Source organism: Megascapheus bottae, chromosome 2 (genome assembly GCF_031878675.1).
Source record: "Megascapheus bottae isolate mThoBot1 chromosome 2, mThoBot2.hap1, whole genome shotgun sequence".
In the NCBI taxonomy this organism is placed as follows: Eukaryota; Metazoa; Chordata; class Mammalia; order Rodentia; family Geomyidae; genus Megascapheus; species Megascapheus bottae.
This window is the reverse complement of record NC_143510.1, coordinates 17,364,279-17,380,551: the sequence shown is the minus strand read 5'-3', so window position 1 is coordinate 17,380,551 and position 16,273 is coordinate 17,364,279. Positions and strand designations below refer to the sequence as shown.

The window sequence follows — 16,273 nt, the reverse complement described above, 5'->3', positions numbered from 1 at the left end:
GTATTAACAAGGCCCAAATTCAATCCCCAGCACTGAAAGAAAAAAAATTTAAAGCAGAAAGAGATAAACAATGTAACAAAATTTGAACAATTGCTTGATCCAGGTAGAAGGTAGACAGGTATTTTATTTCTCATATTTTCTATGTGTGTCTGACATTTAAAATATAAAAACTGGGATGGGAGTAAAAAGGCAACCAAAGAAAAGGCTATACAAGCTAGCATGAGAGAAAAACACCAGATTTGTAAGCTATCAAAGATGAAGCCAGGCATGGTAGTGCATACCTATAAGCCCAGTTATGTGAGAAACCACCTTTTTGTTAAATTCTTTCCACATTTCAACCCAGAATCCTGACTCTACACAGTGAGGCTTGGGTTTACTCTGAACTCAGCAATTACTGAGAGTAAACACCCTCAAATGCCAACACACATGTGGGCCAATGCTGACCTTTGGCTGACAGCTGGGTGACTTTTTTGAATTGGAACAGCTCGCTGAGCTCCAAGACTGCTCAGTTCTATTCTGCTGTGACTCCAGTCTGAGTGACTTGAGGTAAGATATATCAGAGAAAATACATAGAAACAGGGGTCAGAAATTCAGGAACAAATATTGTATTAATAAATAGCTTGACTAAAAGCACATTATTATTTTTCTTTTTTTGCTTTAAGCCTTTACCCTCCCTTTATAAGCTAAAATATTCAGAAAAACTGAGAGGAGGAAGGAGAAAGAGTAGCTATCTCCCTCTGACCTTGCCCATTTGCCCAAATAATAGGTGTACTCTCAGAATGAAGCAAGGATTATTTTAAAGACATTTATCCTGGGAATAACCCTTGGAAAAAATGACTCTCCTGGGCACAAAACTCATTTGCAAAGAAAATATTTATTTTAAGAATGGACACTTGAATTGACCATCTAGCAAAACTCACCCATAAAGTATGCTCAAATTTCTACATTAGAGCTAAAATTTAATTTGTACCTATTATCAGACATGCCCATAATTATGCATGGGTTGTATACTATTTTGTTGTATTTCCTTTCCTTTTCTAATAAACTTTCTCACTCTCTGTGTCCCACAATTCTTTTCAGGTATATCACAAATTCAGTACCCAAGGACCATTCTGGAATTTTCCACCTTCGAGTCTTACCAGTTTCAGTAACATGCTGACCCTGGTATATGTGGTAGTATGGGACAGTCTGAATGTTCATATAGCACGAAGAACAGACTACCTACAGGACCAGAATCTATAGTCTCAACTGTATGGAATGCAATTTGTTCCCCATAAGGCAAGAATTCTATCAGAGCAACATGGTGAGAGAATCTTGTGAGAATCCAAATCCTTCCTAGGGAAATAAAACAAGTAAGAAAACATCCTCTACAACAATCCCTTCCCCCACATTAAAAAAACAACACAGGGCCGGGAGTTTGGCCTAGTGGTTAAAGTGCTTGCCTAGCATGCACGAAGACCCGGGTTCGATTCCTCGGTACCACATACATAGAAAAAAGCCGGAAGTTGGTGCTGAGGCTCAAGTGGTAGAGCTCTAGCCTTGAGAAAGTCCAAGGACAGTGCTCAGGCCCTGAGCTCAAGCCCAGGACTGGCAAAATAAATAAACAAACAAATAAATAAATAAATAAATAATAAATAAAAAAACAACACAAAAAAAAAAAAAACCACAGCAACTGGTAAGTAGCATACAGAGTGGTTTTCTGTGTGAGAGTAGAACAAAAATTGGTGGTCTGAGTAGTCACTGAAATCAGGGATGTGAAATGACAGAAAAAAAATGACCTCACAGTTTGTTTGGCAGAGAAATGGGTCTACTGTGCTAGAGAGCTGGTCCAGAAGGAAAACCGAACAGTCCTAGTCATCAGATTTGGGGAAGCACACAAGAGAGACACTGTGTCTACTGCTTCAGGGGACAAAAGTAATGGGAAGGGGGAAAGACTGTGACCTCAAAGAGGACAGGGATTGTTAGTTCCAAATACTCAGAACAGTCTGGTATTTAAAATAGACCAGAAGATTGCAATGGGAATGGTGGAGAAAAGAGCCTCACTTGGTCAAATCAAGTCTTCAAGCTGCCAAGTATTACACTATAGCTTGGGAGCCAGGCTTTGCCTCCTGCAGTTGTGTCACCACTGACAAGTAGTGACACTGTGAAAGACAAAGATCAACAGCAGGCAGAAGCTGACCCTCTTGTTCCCTTTCCTCTTTCCTAGCAAAGTGAATTCTGGAACTCCTTTAGAGATTTCCTCCTCTTCTCCGTTCAAGAAGGAAAGACCCATGGTTTTGTAAACAAGATAAAAGAATCTGATCCCTAAGAAAGGCACATCTTTGGTCCCATCTACTGAGATCTCATGCAGTTCCATCACCTTGCCCTTGCTACTTCTAGGTACAGGATGAAGCGGGGTTTTTTTGTTGTTGTTGTTTTTTGGTTTTTTTTTGCAAGTTCTGGGGCTTGAACTCAGGGCCTGGGTACTGTCCTACTGTCTTTGGGCTTTCTCAAGGCTAGCATTCTACCATTTGAGCCACAGCACCACTTCCTGCTTCTTCTGTGTATGTGGTACTGAGGAATCAAACCCAGGGCTTCATGCATGCTAGGCAAGCATTCTACCACCAGACCATGCTCCCGGCCCAGGGATGAAGCTTTTGCTCTCATCTCTTTTCTGTGTCTAGGACATTCCCTGCTCTGGCTTTCGAAGAGCTTCTCCCGATCACCTAGCAGCTACTGTCACAACCCCTTCTCCATTCAGCCTTTCAGTGAGCAAGCTACTTCCCCATCCAGTCTTTCTTTGCACACAGAAAAGTATCAGCGGCAGTGGGCTTTGTACATGTTCTTATACTGGAGTAAAGAGGTGAGAGTGTCCCTGATGGCTTACAGGGCCAACATGACTATTCTGAACACATTCAATTCAGCACACTTCCCAGCTGGAAGCAACTCTGTCCTGTTACACTCACATTTACCCTGAGGAACACTAAGTGCCAATCTCTAGGGGATTTGCAGGCCATCACACCAATAATACTCAGGAAAATACCCAGAGCCAGGCTCTCAGGTTAAGAAACAAAATAAAAATGAAGCCTACATTTTGTTGAGAAAAAAGAAAAGTAGCTGGAAAAGTGGGAGGGGATGGAGGCCAAATTCAGTGTCTTGAAAATATGTATGTTAGGTCCATACACTCAAGCTGACAAATTTTGGCACAGTTATCACCAAGTATTATTATGAGAACAAGTGAGAAAACAAAACAAGTTGGGACTAAAAAAGACTGCAAAAAGTAGTATATGTGGACATTTGGACACTTGTGGGATTTATCAAGGCCAGGCAACCAGAAGTAGGCAGTGTCCCATGATCAAATCTCCCAAGGGGCACCAGAAGCCAGAGAGGATTCACCCAAAGAAAACACAGAGGAGCAAGGGAGCCACTCTACGCACAGGGCCCCACAAGATATCTGCACATAGCTGCAGGAGCCCTCTCAAAGACCATCTGCCAGAACTCCCTGCTCTGTATACAGAACACAGTGGGGAAATATTGAGAACAAATCATTTTTTGGAATACCTCTTTACTGATAGTTACAACCTGACCTTCCCCAAAACATAATCACAGGAGCACTTCTGGGTCTACGTGCCACACAAAGTTTCTCCTTACTTTCCCATGGGGAGTGTGAAGAATGAAAAGTGAATAAGGAAAGGGAACCAGGAGGGGAAGCTTGAGACAGAAGAGATGAACAGGTGGGTCTGCTGAGGAAGGAGATGTCGGGGAGAAAACAGTCTGCTCAGGCCTTGCCTTGGGAAGGACCACTGAGGTGGAAGAGGTCTTGGGAAAAGAAATACACACTCTTGACACGAATAGGGTTTTATATAAAAGCTAACAGGATTCAAATGCTACTGAAATGGCAAATCCTTGGGGTGAAGTGCACCCGCTTCAGACGAGGGTTCTAGCGCTGTTGGGTCTAAACTCCGAAGGAGAAATGTGCTCCTTTTGAGGGTCACTTTATACTACAAAGTGGGGTAACCTTAATGTGGAATGGCGAAGTGGGAAGGGGAGAATTTCAGGCGAGTATCTCAGAAGAGGGACAGGGAAGGTGGCGAGGGGCAGGGTCACTCTTGACTAGGGCGGTAGGGCGAGGGACTCTGCAGGGTCGGGGCCCTGGGCTCTCTTTATCCAGGAATGCCCAGCCTGGGCTGGCGGGGGAGGAGGCACCCCTGGCCGGGGGCGCCCGTCCCGGTCGGAACTCTTCCGGGCGGGGCGGGACGCGGTGGGGCTGGGCCAGGGGAGCGGGGCCCCGGGGAGCGGGGCCTGGGGAAGGGCTGGGGTCCGGGACTCACGCATCAACGTGCTGAAGGCCACGACGCCGAGCAGCCCCTGCAGGAAGATGCCGAAACTGTGCATGAGCGCGCCGCTCTCGCAGCGGCCCGCTCCGGGCGCGACCGTGGAGGGCGGCCCGCCCGGCAGTCCGCGGCTCGAGTTCCCGGCCGGGCCCTGCATCGCGGCCTGGCGGGAGGGCGCGGCGACGCCCCGCCTCTTCTCACAGCTGCCGCTGCCGCGCCGCCGAGCCCGGGGACGGGAGCCCGAGCCCGGAGCCCGAGCCGTAAGCCCGCGCCGGGAACTCGAGTCTGGAGCCCGAGCCCGGAGCCGGTACCTCAGCCGGCGGCCCACCCGGTGCCGCGCGTAACCCGACGTCCGAGACCGCAGCTCCTGATTGGTTCGGCCTGGCGTGGGGGCGGGCCTCCGCGCCTGGGCTCTCCGGGGGGCGGAGCTCCGGTCCTGGCGAGGGGGCGGGCCCTGGGTCGGGACCTGCAGGTAGACCAGGTGAGCCACAGAGTCCGAGCTCCAAGTGTGGAAGGCAGCAGCAGCAACTGCCTTTGTTACCTTCCAAGATAAATCCCTTATTCCCTGGAGAATTTAAAATAGGCGTGGATACCGCCCTCAGATCGAGTCACTACTTCAGGAGTCCAATAACCTGCAACTGTGATGAAGCAAAGTGGTTGAGGAAAAGAATCAGACACACACAGGCATCTTCTTCCAAGCCAGACATGGGCCGTTCTTCTAGTTTCCTAACCAAAACCAAAGAATTAAATTCATTAATCAAGGCTCCAGTTTGATTTCTTTTCCCCATAAACTTTTAAAAAAAATTTAAAGGGCCGGGAGTTTGGCCTAGTGGTAGAGTGCTTGCCTAGCATGCACAAATACCTGGGTTCGATTCTTCGGTACCACATATATAGAAAAAAGTCAGAAGTGGTGCTGAGGCTCAAGTGGTAGAGCTCTAGCCTTGAGGAAGCCCAAGGGAAGTGCTCAGACCCTGAGTTCATGCCCCAGGAGTGACAAAAAAAAATTAAAAATTTGACAGGGGGAGGGAAAGGGTGCAAACACACATGGAGTATCAAAGCTCAAGAAGTAATGCACCCGTTACCTGACGAATGTAACTGTAACCCTCTATACATTATCCCGACAATAAAATACAATTAAAAAAAATCACCCCCATGGGCGGGGAGTTTGGCCTAGTGGTAGAGTGCTCGCCTAGCATGCATGAAGACCAGGTTCGAGTCCTCCGTACCACATACATAGAAAAAAAAAATCACCCCCTCCCAAATTTGCCAGGGTCTTGCTAACTAGTGCAGGCTCAAGCCTCAGCTTCCCCTAGTACCATGCAGCATACCACACTCCCAATGTTTTGGCTCCCCAGAACGTAATTTAAATGGTCACTCCAATCGCTTTTAAGGAGAAATATACTGAGTTTAGACAGAAAAGTCAATGGGCACATATCCATATCCCTGCCTTCAATACATAATGTGATTTGTTTTTTAAGCTGGATGACTTGTATTTGCCAATCTCCATTCTCCATCCCATGTTCTCCCTCTCTCTCTCTCTCTCTCTCTCTCTCTCTCTCTCTCTCTCTCTCTCTCTCTCTCTCTCTCTCCCTCTCTCTCTCTTTTGCACACACACACACACACACACACACACACTTACACAGACTCCTACTTGCCTTTTGACTCCTTGGCATTTGGCTTTCCCAGGGTCCCTAGGACCTTCTGCTTTTTTTTGGGGGGGGGGGAAACCTCTTGGTGCTTCAGTCACTCATCTTCCTGCTGCATGAATTCAGAGTACACTGTGGTACAAGTCCAGTTGACAGAACTACATTTGCTCTAACATCAAATACCATGTGGGGATTTTTTTTCCCTTTTTTAATAGCCCCCAAGAGATTCTAATTATATGAGGGTTATATGTTATAAATGTGTCTTGGTTAACTAGAATGTTAACATGATTATCCAAAGAACAAAAATACAGTTCTCTGCTGGGCATTAGTGGCTCATGCCTATAATCCTAGTTATGCATGAGGTTGAGATCTGAATATCAGGATTAGAAGCTAGCCTGGGCAAGAAAGTCTGTAAGACTCTTATCTCCAATTTAACACCAAAAAGCAGGTAGTGGAACTGTGGATTAAGTGCCAGCCTTGAGCAAAAAGAGCCAAGGGATAGCACAGAGGCCCTCTGGGCTCAAGCCCCAATGTGGGTATTAAAAAAAAAATGGGGCCAGGAGTTTGGCCTATAGTAAGAGTGCTTACCTAGCATGCATGAAGACCCAGGTTCTATTCCTCAGTACTATATACATAGAAAAAGCCAGAAGTGGTGCTGTGGCTCAAATGGTAGAGAGCTATCCTTGAGAAAGCCCAAGGACAGTGCTCAGGCTGAGTTTAAGCCCCAGGACTAGAAAAAAAAATCAATTTCCCAACCTGTGCACCTATGTGCAGCATTTTAGCTGCATGGGTGTTGTTCTCTTTTTCCTGCTGTTCCCCTTTCTTGTATGTGCTAGAAATTCTTGGACTGCTAAACTACCCAACTATAATACATCTTTATCCTACTGATGAATGACACTACTGAAGGCAGGAACTGTGTTGTTTTTAAAGCACTCGAGTCTAACACCAGTGACTGGCACATAGACCATGCAATGAAGTGGTTTTTAAATTAAACTGGATTTTAATTTATATAATTTTAACCTTCCACAAATATTGATCATGGGCAACACAGAAAATCAGGTTGAGAAAGTAAATGGTTAGGGGAAATCCAAAGTACCATTTCTGCCCTCAAATCTAATTGGGACTGTACAAGAATTCTCAATAATTAGCAGTTGATGCTCAAAGAGAACAAAATTAGGATGTGTCTTAAATTACAGTGTACTGTGACTGGAAATGACTTAGTTGCCTGAAGACACAGACAAATAGAGGAAAAAATTGTACAAAGGGATAAATAATAGAAGCTTTGGACAAAGTACTTTTCTGTACATCCAAGTACAGATGAGTCCAGAAGGCCTGCAGACGGCAAGCAGTTTTCAGAGTTCAGGGCAGAAACCTCAATGCAAGGAGCAAGGTTACCGTTACAGATTCTGCTCTTATGTCTCTTGAGCTAAAAATTTATAAGTATCTAAGTTCAGAGGGAAAGGAAGAGACATTCAAGAAGAGGGGAAGAATTCTGGGATTTCATTCAAGTAGGAACTTTCTCATCTATTCAGAGAGGATTCTCCTGAAGCTCCAATGGAATTTTGAAAAATGTACTCTGTCCAAAATGCCTTCCTTTCTGTCAAATCAGCAAACGAAATCAAACACACCTTAATACTTGTTTTGATTTTCTCACAACAAATTAAAACCTGTCATACACAAGTTTGATACAAACTTATCTACGAAAAGGAAAGAAAAACATGCAAATATTGATCAGAAAGTTTCCTCAGTCTTGTTTTATACCTTTTGAAGTTATACATTGAACTTGATAGGATCATTAGTAGGCGTTCTTGTGCATATTTCTCCTTAAATATACTTTATCCTCACTGCATCATTTTTTTAAATTAAGAGATAAAAAACAGCAAGTAGGAAGAGTTCAATGCAACAAGCATCGCATTTTGTTTCAAACAGCTTAAAAAAGGACAAAATACATTAAGCAAAGTGCATCAGCTGCAATGGGATTAGTATTTATTTGTAAAAAGTCTCAAGCAAAATATGAAGGGAGAGAAAAAGAAACCAGTACTTCAAATCTCAAGAGAAACATTCAAACTACCTTCTCTAGAGATTCGTGCAAAGAGCATGAAGAGCCTACTCAACTTTAATGTTGCATAAACTTTGTAATCCCCCTCAGTCATCCTGCTTGGTGACTCGATTTACCTCCAAAGAATACCCACATCCATTCAACACTCTATGACTACTTCAATTCTTCCATGCTAGGTATCAGCTATTAGACTAAAGAAACTACATAGAACCCCTAATTAGGCTTGCTGTCACACATATCCTGAGAATGGGTACCCCCATCCCACCAGCAGTGGTGACACAATCTCACAAGTCAGCTATGACCAGAGGTCATGCCTTCCATAGTTCTAATCTGTGCTTTACTGAGGTTATTGAACACTTGTCTAGTAAATGTGTAACTTGCTTATTCTTTTTCCCAACAGTCCTTCATAATAGATCATCATACTAGGACAGACCAGTCAAAGAAAGCGTAACAGTTTCAGAGTACATCTCCATCCACCAGAACTCTATTGCTGCTTCTTGTGAAAATCTGATTTTGCAAATGCAACCAAGAAAATCCTTTCTTTTTGGGGGGGGGGGGCAATCCTAAGGCTTGAACTCAGGGCCTGGGCATTGTCCTTGGGCTTTCCCAAGGCTAGAACTCTACCACTTAAGCCACTGCACTACTTACGGCTTTTTTTCTGTGTAGGTGGTACCAAGGAATCAAATCCAGGCCTTTGTGCATGCTAGGCGAGCACTCTGTCTCTAGGTCAAACTCCCAGCTCTTTATTTCTTTTTGTACCAAAGTTTGGGGTTTGAACTCAGATTCTGGGTGCGGTCCCTGAGCACCTTTGCTCAATCCTAGCACTCTACCATTTGAGCCACAGCTACACTTTCAGCTTTTTTTTGTAGTTAACTGGAGGTGAGAGTCTCATGGGCTTTCCTTCCCTGGGCTGGCTTTGAACTGCAATCCTCATATCTCAGCCTCCTGAGTAGCTATGATTACAGGTGTGAGCCACCAGCACCTAGCAAGAAAATAAGTCTTAATGCCTATAATTTCTCCTCTCATCTAAAAACAAGGCTATGTGTTTGAGACAAGCAGTGAGGGAAAATCTAGTTCCAAGCTAGATTTGGACTAGATTTGGACTGGGCTTTGGATTTAGAATTCTTAAACTACACTGCTAAGTCAATTGGTAATTACAGATAAATCAAAATATCCAAATATACATATTCTATACAAAGTCATTAAAAATCGCTAGTAAAACATTTAAAGTGAATGAAGGCAAGGGAGAAGTATTAGAAAGTGATTTGTTTCTTTTTGGGTGAACTGTTTTTCTATGTTTTCCATTATCATAATTCAATAAATATTTGTCAAGAAGATAGTCATTCCCAGAAGTTGGTAAATACCCTTCCTTGACCTCATAAATCTATATTCTAGATGCTTGAAATCACCTGCATTATTACTAGTCAGGCAAAAGCCCCCATTAATACATTTCCTGTGTTAACTACTTCACATGAGAAGGATGAAGCTGGTTTATAAAGGAAAGTACTAAGGTAGTGACTAGAGGGTTCCCCCCCCCCCCCCCCTACACACACACGCACAAATACTCAAAATGTTAGAACAAATTGCCTGGGCAACAAAAGGTTTTCCCAGTACACTGACATAGCTGTTAAAGTCTAATGTTGGGCACCCAACTTTTCAGGTCCAGTAGTATCATAGTCCATTAACCTTTCTCTTTGTCAATCCAAGATGAAAATAGATTGTGAAAAATCTGTGCTTGGGCAGGCTGCAGGGAAAATATAGGTGAAACCTAGATAAATGCAGTAAATTTATATTATACTTCTCATATATTTAAGAGGGTGGTCTCTTTCTGAAACAAAAGAAGGCATGAAAGCTCAAGCCTATCATCATATCTACTTGAAATCTAGGTTCAAGGCTGGCTTGGGCCCCAAAAGTTCATAAGACTCACCTCAACCAATCTCTCAAGGCATATGCCTGCCATTCCAGCGATACAAAGAAAGACAAATATGAGCACTGGAGTCTAGTTATCAAGTGAGATCCTACTCACAAAAAATAACCAACATGAGGGTTGGGAGAGGGAAACGGGACAAAAACGTGAGAAGAGATATCAATGTACGAGAAGTAATTTACCTACTACTTGACAAACCCCTCTATACATTACCCCGACAATAAAAGAAAAGAAAAAGAAAAAAATAACCAACATAAAGAGGGTTGTTGGAATGGCTCAAATATCAGAATAGTCTGGCAAGTGAGAAGCCCTAAATTAATATTGTAGTGCAAACAAAACAAAAATTCATACACATATATCTAACATACAACCATTTTACCCCAACATGGTAAGCTTAGATGCTTCAGCATCATGATAATTGGGGCACCAGTGACACACAGTCTAACTCCAGCAGCTTTAGGAGGTAAGTAGAATTCATATTTTATATTTAAAAAAAATAAAAAGGAACTTGAAGGTAGAGACAGGAGGGGTGAGTGACGGAGAACAATTGAGGGAGTGACAGTGGTCAGGAAGTATTGTACACATAACTTGACTTATGGAACTGTAATCACTTCACATGACAACGACAAAATAGCAATAATAATAATAATAAAATGAGGCCAGTTGCTGATGGCTCACAGCTGTAATCCTAGCTACTTAGGAGACTAAATGCTGAATTGAGGTTTAAAGCCAGCCTGGGCAGAAAAAGTATATGAGACTCTGTAAAAAGCTTTAGGTAGAGATGTGGTTCAAGTGGTAGAACACCAGCCCTGAGGGAAAAAAATAAAACTAAGGGACAAAACCCAGGCCCTAAGTTCAAGTGGTTAAGTGGTCAAGAATATAATTCTTAAATGTCTGATAAACTATATCCATTATGAGAGTGCAAGGAAATGGTTTTCTATTTTCTTTTTCACCAGTTCTGGGACTCAAAGCTAGCATTCTACCATGTGAACCACAGCACCATTTCCAATTTTGTCTGTTTTTGTGGTCCTGAGGAATTCAACTCATGGTTCCATGCATGGTAGGCAAGCACTCTACCACCAAGCCACATTCCCAGTCCCACAAGGAAATCGTCAGAGAATCTTCAGGAAATCTTCTTGCCCATTTACATTTGGCCTTTCTCTTGTAGAAAACTAAGCTTGAACAATCATGGTAGAGTTAAACAAGTCTTTTGGGTCTCAAGTCTTCTCAGATCAGAGGCTACTCACAGTCATGTGTTCCATGTTCTGAGGCTGCATCCCCTTAACTGTGAAATGTTAGTTTTCTAAAAATCTGTGGTCTTTGGAGTAGACAAGAAGATATACAAAATAACATATTGCTATACATGGGAAATTATCTTTATGTAAGGCTCTAAACATGAATTCCAGAAATTTTGTATTCCATGGTTCTTCCTCTTTTGCCTTGGTGATTTTATGACTGAGTTCATAAGAAATTCCATTAAACAAGATCACTATCACCCCAAGGTCTACCAGCTTAATACTAATTATTCCCTAGAATCATGTATATGCTTCTTTTCTACAGATATAAAGTTAATAACAATTTCAAAACTCACATCTCTGAGTAAGTTTAAATACATTGACTAACACCTGGCGGAGCAGAGTTAATGCTTTATGATCTGGTTGAAGGGCTTGAGAAGGCTGGCTCACAAATTCCCCACTGAGGAAAGGATCTGGACTGTGGGTTATTCCCAATGACTATAAAAATAAACAGAGTGAACAAATGCAGGCATAGTACTTGGGAGTAGACACTGTGGAAAATGAATTATGCAGATTGTGGACAAGGGTGAACTAGGGAGTGAAGGAAAGGGTAACAATGTCCAAAAACAATTGTACTCATTATCTGACTCATGAAACGGTAACTCTTCAGTATGTCTTAATAGTAACAACAAAGTTATATTTAAAATAATAATACAGGAAAAAAGTGAACGGAGTTAAGAGAAAAGGAAAAACAATCACAGATTAAATTTGTAGTAATAGTACCTTATATTTTGTATAGTTGTTCAGAATTTATGAAATTTGCAGTCTTAAAACATTTTCAACTCTTGAGTAAGAATGATTTATAAATTTGCAGGTAACTAGGATAATCAAAAATAAATAAATAAATAAATAAACAATGAAGCAAACCATTCAAAGGAGGCAGTTTGTATATATGTCTTTTCTTCTTCTCCAAGACTAGAACAATATAAACAAGTGCTATTAGCTTGTAATAGCTAGAAATGCAATCAAATGAAAATTCATCTGAAGTTTCTGTCTACTTGAGCTGAGTTAAAAAGAAAAAAACCCAAAAAACCAGAAACAAAACCACCAACATACTGGGTTAAGCAGGTCTCCTTAGATCGTAGATTACGTTTGCTTTAAAGGTCTGACTGAAGTATAAACATGGCTAGGCAGGTTTTCAGACTCCTTAAACCAACTCTCTGTTCTCATCTGGACACTAAGGATGCTGCTACACAATAATCCATGCTCTGTGCCAACCACAAAGACCTATTTTCTCTGCTGTGCTTCTATATTATCTACTCAGAGACACTTTAAAATGGGAAATGGGCTTTACAGTTAAGTCCAAGGAATAACTACTGATTTCCACTCAAAGTAAGAACTCTAGAAAGGAAACAGAGGTAGACAAATAACTCTAGAGAAAAAGAAACACAAAATGAAAGCCACTTTTAAGCCCCTCTAAGAACTAATAGAGAGAGGGTAATTAAAGTGAAAACCAAAAATCTTTGTGAGGCTATTGAACACAGAAAACCAGAGCTGAGTCAAGGTGGAGAATAATGACTATAGAGTTCTTGGGTGAAGCCTGTTTTAGGACTGGCCTAAGTGTCCATGTGTTTTTAAGAAACCAAACAGTTCCCCATTACCCCGACTTTTGTCATACTTTTAGTGTTCTCAAAGCTTAAAAATCATATCATATAAAAAGTCCTCATTCATGGATGTAAGCTCAATTATCAACAGAGGTAGTAAAAAAAAAAAGAACCCCAAAAGAGCAGATGTGAAAATGGATCAAAGCATGACTGTACATTCAAAACCCTAGAGCCACATAATTATCCCCCAAAATTAACTGTTTTAATTTAAAAAAGCTTAAAAACACAATGATGGTAAAGCACTGAAGTGCCTTAGGCACAGTCCCAAATCAGTGCTGACTTAAAGCTATGTCCTCTTTTTTCAAGAAAGAGAAAGTAGAGAACAAAGTTCAATCTATAGTTGGGAGGAACAGAATGAAAACAACCAAAATGGTGCCATCCAGTGCCAACATCATCTTTTGTTTTCAGGCCACGCCACTGGAAATGCTTATTCTTGTTAGCAGTTTTCTCACAACCTTGGTTTTTTTTTTTTTTTTTTTTTTTTAAAGCTGCAACCTGCTGAACATGCATTGTCCATATTTTCACTGGCAGGAGAGTCACTTTTGTGCTGTTTTTGCTTTCTCAGTGTGGTTCTTCCTTCCCTGAAAGTGCAAAGAGAGCAAGCTGACAGCTGCAGAGCCCAAAGCCTCAGAACTATTTCAGCTTCACTTCTAGAGCAGGATGAAGGATTGGCTGCATTTGTGCTTCAAAGATTTAACTTGTTTTGCTTGTCCCTCTCAGTTGGCAAACTGTTCATAAAATGCAAACTTGATCCTCTCTATGTGATGGCAAAGCTTGATAGCAGGACCCAGTTTTAAGTCCATGCATTCTTGAACAGTAGGAAGAGTGAGGAGCAACAATGCCTGCCCATCGATTTCCTGTTAAGAAAGAAAAGGCAAATTATGATATATACACGAATGACAGCTCCATCATTCACTTCAGTCAGTCTCATTTACCTTGACTCTAGCACAACTGGCCTATGTTTGTGTTTGTTTTTGTGCTAAGAATCAAACCTAAGCCTTCACACATGATAGGCAAGTGCTCTCTCATCGTGCTACATTTCTAGTCTACAACAGTCTACTAATTATTTGTGTTTCAGCAAATCTTGCTGTAAAATTGATCACCACTGAAAAACTCTGGGCCTGGGCACTGTCCCTGAGCTCTTCAGCTCAAGGATACCACCCTACCCCTTGAGCCACAACACCACTTCTGCTTTTTTGGTGGTTAACTGGAGACAAGAGTCAGTCTAGGGGCCGGGAGTTTGGCCTAGAGGTTAAAGTGCTTGCCTAGCATGCACAAAGACCCGGGTTCGATTCCTCGGTACCACATGCCTAGAAAAAAGCCAGAAGTGGTGCTGAGGCTCAAGTGGTAGAGCTCTAGCCTTGAGAAAGTCCAAGGACAGTGCTCAGGCCCTGAGCTCAAGCCCAGGACTGGCAAAAAAAAAAAAAAAAAAAAGTCAGTCTAAGCCACTCTAGGCACTAATCTCCAATTAACCACCAGAAAACCAAAAGTGGTGCTGTGGCTCAAGGGGTAATGAGCCACAGCATGGTAAAGAGCTCTATCATTTGAGCCACAGCACCACTTTTGGCTTTTTTTTCCTATGTATGTGGTAATGAGGAATTGAACCTGAGTCTTCGTGCATGCTAGGCAAGCACTCTACCACTAGGTCAAACTCCCAGCCCTCAGATACTAATTTTTTATACAAGCAACTCACTATTTTCAAAAAGATAAAGTTAAGCAAAGCATACTTGCTTCCATTTCATTTAGATATTTGGGAAAATGGGGCCATATTCTTAGGGTAAACAGAACTGCTATAGTACTTCGCTTCAGCTATGGAGCAAGTCAGGCTGGAGAGGTGTTGTATGTGTGTGTATATGCACATACACATGCATGTGTATAAGTGTGTGCACCTGTGCACAAGACTAAGTTTAAACCTTAGTACCAAAAAAAAAATTATAAAGAATAACAAGCAAGTCAAATAAATCGCTTTTCGTTATCTTTCTTCTCCTGAAAAAGAAATGAAAACACTGTTTTCCTTTTGTACAATGTTCTTCTGAAACATGTATATGCATTGTTCTTTATAGTTCGTTATGACAGATCAGGAGTCTTGGCAATTACCTGGTCTAGGAATATTCTTGCTAATGGAGCACAGTCAGTAGATCTGATGAACCGCACAACATCTGCCACACTCCACTTCAAGGGGTTACTGTCCAGGTGAAGCTTTTCAGCAACTTCAATCCTTATTTCCTTTATTTCCAATAATAAAATCAAACCAAATAGTGTAAGAGCTATTTTATTCTTAAAAAAATAACAGTTTCTACATATAAATTCATAATCCCACAGGCAGGATTTTTGGGGGGGAGGTCATGGGGCTTCAACTCTGGGCTATTCCTGAGCTCTTCAGCTCAAGGCTATCGCCCTACCCCTTGAGACACAGCTGCACTTCCCATTTTCTAATGATTAATTGGAAATAGGAGTCTCACGGCTGGCTTTGAACCACAACCCTCAGATCTCTGCCTCCTGAGTAGCTAAGATTACAGGCATGAGCCCCTGAGCCTGGCTTCACAGACAGGATTTTAAAGAGCCTCACAAAATATCTTCCAGCAAAGATGGCAAAGGCCCACATGATTAAGTATTCAGAAAAATTTTATCTTTTTTTACTGTCTTTTATAAAGTACAGTAAGAATTTATCTCAAAGTTATGGCATAAATGATTTGGAAAAATTAACAGAGAAAAATAGTTTGTGAGTGTCTCATTTATTCTTGATCTATTTCAGCTGGGTCTCTGAACCTGTTCCTGCTCATGGAACATTGTCAAAAGTAATCAAAAATAATAATGGAAGTAAAACTTAGTATGCATACCATATAATATGCATACATATACATGTGTGTATTAAATACACTAAACAAGGGCTTAACCAGAATCATAGGGATAATTCATTTCTAAAATATATATATATATATATTATGGAAAATATTTAAAATGCAGTTCTCCCTAAACTGAGAGGCTGTAAATAAACAAGCAATTAAATTTATTTGTTCTAGGGCTTGAACTCAGGGCTTGGGTGCTGCCCCTGATATTTTATGATCAAAACTGGAGCTCTACTTACTTGAGCCATAAGCCACAGCTGCACTTAAAGCTTTTTGCATGTTAATTGGAGATCATAGTCTCACAAACTTTCCTGCCTGGGTTGGCTTCCTGAGTAGCTAGGATTACAGGTGTGAGACACTGGTGCCTGGCTGAACTTTTCATTAAAACCTAAAACCAGCAATTTTTCTGACAGACTGCCCCCATCATAAATAGCTGTCTTTCAAATAATCCTTGAAAGACATGTAAATCACTACTTTGGGAATCATTTTAACAGTCACTACAAGTTTTTACTACGCTTGTCCTCAAAAAAGTAGAATGCCAGCATCATTAGCAATTGGATTCTAGAGAAAAATTACAAAG

At 41.6% G+C, this 16,273-nt stretch overlaps 2 protein-coding genes across 8 annotated transcripts in view; both read right to left on the bottom strand.

The window, feature by feature from the left end:
• Stimate (STIM activating enhancer) overlaps window positions 1-4,639 on the bottom strand; it is a 44,750-nt gene extending 40,111 nt beyond the window's left edge. Inside the window, exon 1 of the mRNA XM_090321108.1 lies at window positions 4,311-4,639. Within this exon, the coding sequence (XP_090177234.1) occupies window positions 4,311-4,470 (160 nt within the window). The 5' untranslated portion in view covers window positions 4,471-4,639. The remainder of the gene's footprint in view (window positions 1-4,310) is intronic.
• Window positions 4,640-10,584: 5,945 nt separating this feature from the next.
• Window positions 10,585-16,273, bottom strand: part of Sfmbt1 (Scm like with four mbt domains 1) — a 100,486-nt gene continuing 94,797 nt past the window's right edge. For all 7 annotated transcript variants that reach the window (XM_090321060.1, XM_090321052.1, XM_090321096.1 and 4 more), the window contains 2 exons: window positions 14,942-15,070; window positions 10,585-13,701 (listed from right to left, as the gene is read on the bottom strand). In XM_090321060.1, coding sequence (XP_090177186.1) covers window positions 13,561-13,701; window positions 14,942-15,070 — 270 coding nt within the window. In that variant the 3' untranslated portion in view covers window positions 10,585-13,560. The remainder of the gene's footprint in view (window positions 13,702-14,941; window positions 15,071-16,273) is intronic.